Source organism: Chondrus crispus, genomic scaffold, assembly GCF_000350225.1.
Source record: "Chondrus crispus Stackhouse genomic scaffold, scaffold_122, whole genome shotgun sequence".
In the NCBI taxonomy this organism is placed as follows: Eukaryota; Rhodophyta; class Florideophyceae; order Gigartinales; family Gigartinaceae; genus Chondrus; species Chondrus crispus.
This window is the reverse complement of record NW_005178988.1, coordinates 178,310-181,108: the sequence shown is the minus strand read 5'-3', so window position 1 is coordinate 181,108 and position 2,799 is coordinate 178,310. Positions and strand designations below refer to the sequence as shown.

Sequence of the window (2,799 nt, the reverse complement as noted above, 5' to 3'; positions counted from 1 at the left end):
GCGCGCGCGCGCTATTGTGTACACTGTGCCGCGGCGAGCGCTCGACGCGCGCTTCGGTCGCGGGCATGCGTGGGTGGGCACTGGCGGCGCGGCTACCGCGCGCGGCGCGGCGTGGGGGAGCGTGCGTGCGGGACGAGCGCGGCTCGGCGCGGGTGGACCGTGTGCGGGACGAATGTGGTTCGCCGCGGATGAACTGAGAAGGTGCGTTCCCCCCCCCCCTCGCCCCCCGCAAATGCGGCTGCTCACCTCCGCTTTTGCGAAGGGCTCGATTCCCAGGCCATCTCACCTCCGGGGGGTAGGAATTATTATGTAAATTTACACTCGTCGAGTACAGTGCCCGGCGACCTGTAAAGACTGGAATCCACGCGTTCCTTTAACTCTTCCTCTCACAAAGCCTGCTGCCTCCCTTTCTCATCTTCCGGGTTGGCTTTCTCCAAACCTCCCCTCGCTTATTTTCCCCTTCGATACAGCTCCCCCTTGCCCCACTCGGGGCAACCTCCTCGTACCGTGTTCCCTTTGCTTCCACGGCCCGCGACCTTCGCGGTCTTCCCCCGTGCGGCCTATGCTTTCCCGTCGCCCTTTCGGTACTGTAGCTGGCGCCGCGATCCTTCCCGCCTTTCGCTTGCCCATCTCTCCCGCCTGCTCCGCTCCGTGGTACGGTACGCGTGCCCACCTGGCAACGAAATGCTTCGTAACAGTGCTGTATGTACAGCGTAAACAAATTCATTCTCCTCAAATTCTCCTCAAATTCTCCTCATCTTCCCTCAACTTCCATGCACGAGATAGCTGTCCGCGTGCGGCAGTGTAGACGTGGCCATCCATGCATCACCCGTCCATCTTTACAGTGAATTTACAGTGAATTTACAGTGCACCACGTACGACGTACAGGGGAGTCGCGATATAGTGCCGTCTTTGTTAGTGCCAGCTCCGATGTAGTGCTACCCTTCTGCGGGTGGCACGAATTTTGAGCCAAAAAACGAAGGGTCTCCAGAGAGGCAGTTGGATGGACGTACTGCCCGAGAGCCGCTGCCGCCGCGGAAAGATATTATGGCGGTTTGATCTCCAAAGCGGCTGCGTGATGCGGCGGCAAATATGCACAAAAAGTCTCAATAATTTAATAATTTCTCTCCACCACTCTCGGTCATCCCGCCTCAAACTATCTCCGCCCATCCACAAACTCTCCCCCCCCCCCCCCCCTGAACCGCCCACGCGAGCTTCATTCGCTGCGCTGCATACAGGCAAGGAGCAGACATGGAGCAAAGCACAAATTTACAAACAAGCCCGAAAAGGGATAGGAAATAAGGGAGAGGGAGAATAGCACCACGATCGACGCGACGGTCGGCAAAACCTAAGCGTGGCAGCCACTAACACGGGCGGCGATACGACAAAATAATCGCCCGCCCGACGCACACCGAAACACTCGTCAACAAGCGGGCACTGGCCTAGAAGCGCTCTACGGCGCGGCGCGCGAGATGCATCACAGAGTGAAGCGCCTTCTGCGCGCGCTCGGGGTACCTCGCGTCAAACATAGTCAGCGTCACCTCCTCGTGCGTCGTCTCAGTCCAAAGATGCGAGTAGACCGAGTTGACCACCTTGACGTCGTGAGAACACCGCACGCTCTCACACAGCTGCTTGTAGCTCACATTCTTGCCCATTCGCCGCACCTTGTGGTCGGCGGTACCGCACGGAAGGCCGCCCACCGCGGGGCACAGCACGCGCTGCATCACGCCGCGCGCGTGCACCATGTGCCTGCGGTCGTATCCAGCCGCCAACAAATGCTCCTCGTCGACGCACACGGTGCCGTCATCCTCGGGCGTGACGGACGCCTCGGCCGACGCCACGGCGTCGTCGGTGGCCGACCCATCCCCATCGTCGCCGACGATGATCGGCTCGCCGCTCCCGTCCAGCACGGGCTCGCCGCTTGCGTCGAGCAGTGGCATGCCTTCGTCGTCGGTCATGTCGGGCGTGGATTCCGCGTCTACCTCGCCCTCGCCGGGCTCTTCCGTCTCCTGCACTCCGTCACCAGATCCGTCACCAGATCCAGATCCTGGGGAAGGGCGGGGCGGGCGGGGCCGCACTGGAACTGGAACTGGGCCTGAGCCTGAGCCGTCCTCCATGTCCGTCTCCGCGGGCTTGTCTTCTACGGCGGGCGTGGGCTCAACGTCCACCGAGGACGGCGACGACGTGGCCACGGTGGGGATATCAATGACGGTGGGCGCGGGCTCCGGCGACGGGGTGCGGGTCGGGCTCACGGGGCTCGGTGTCGGCGGGACGCTGGAGGGCCTAGGCGACGGCGACAGGCCCGGAGTGGTGGACGGTGTCGGCGAAGCGAGCGGCTGAACGAGATCGAGCTCATCAGTGGCCGCCTCCCACTGGATGGAGCAGGTGCAGCTGCCCGCGTCATCGCCCGCCTCAGCGACCGGGGCGCACGAGATGGGGTCGAAGTAGCGCCTCCGCTGGTCGACGGGCTTGGACTCGTAGATGAGACGGGAGGTGAAGTTGAGCAGCTGCTGGCGGTAGCGGCAGCCGCCGCGCAGGCCGACGAAGAAGCTCCGCTCCGGCGTGGCCACGCAGCAGCACCCCGACCGCTCCTGCAGGCCGGGGCGGTTGCACGAGCGGATGCACGTCTCGATCGAGGCCACCTCCGGCCCGCACGACGACTCCGTGCGGTTGCCGAACGCAAACAGCGCCTGCGTCCGCGCAAAGTACTCCTGGTTCGCAGACGTCCCCGGGATCGCCCGGTCCGTCGTCACGGACGCCGCCAGCGCGGGCAGCAGCAGAAGAAGGGCGGCGAGGCGC

General features: G+C 63.7%; 1 protein-coding gene; it reads right to left on the bottom strand.

Annotated features, from left to right (window-relative positions):
- Positions 1–1,255: 1,255 nt before the first annotated feature.
- The window catches only part of CHC_T00002040001 (hypothetical protein), a 2,500-nt gene continuing 956 nt past the window's right edge, over positions 1,256–2,799 (bottom strand). The window contains 2 exon segments of the mRNA XM_005713003.1: positions 1,256–1,442; positions 1,443–2,799. The exon segment at positions 1,443–2,799 is cut by the window's right edge and continues 956 nt beyond it. Of these exon segments, the coding sequence (XP_005713060.1) occupies positions 1,443–2,799 (1,357 nt within the window). The 3' untranslated portion in view covers positions 1,256–1,442.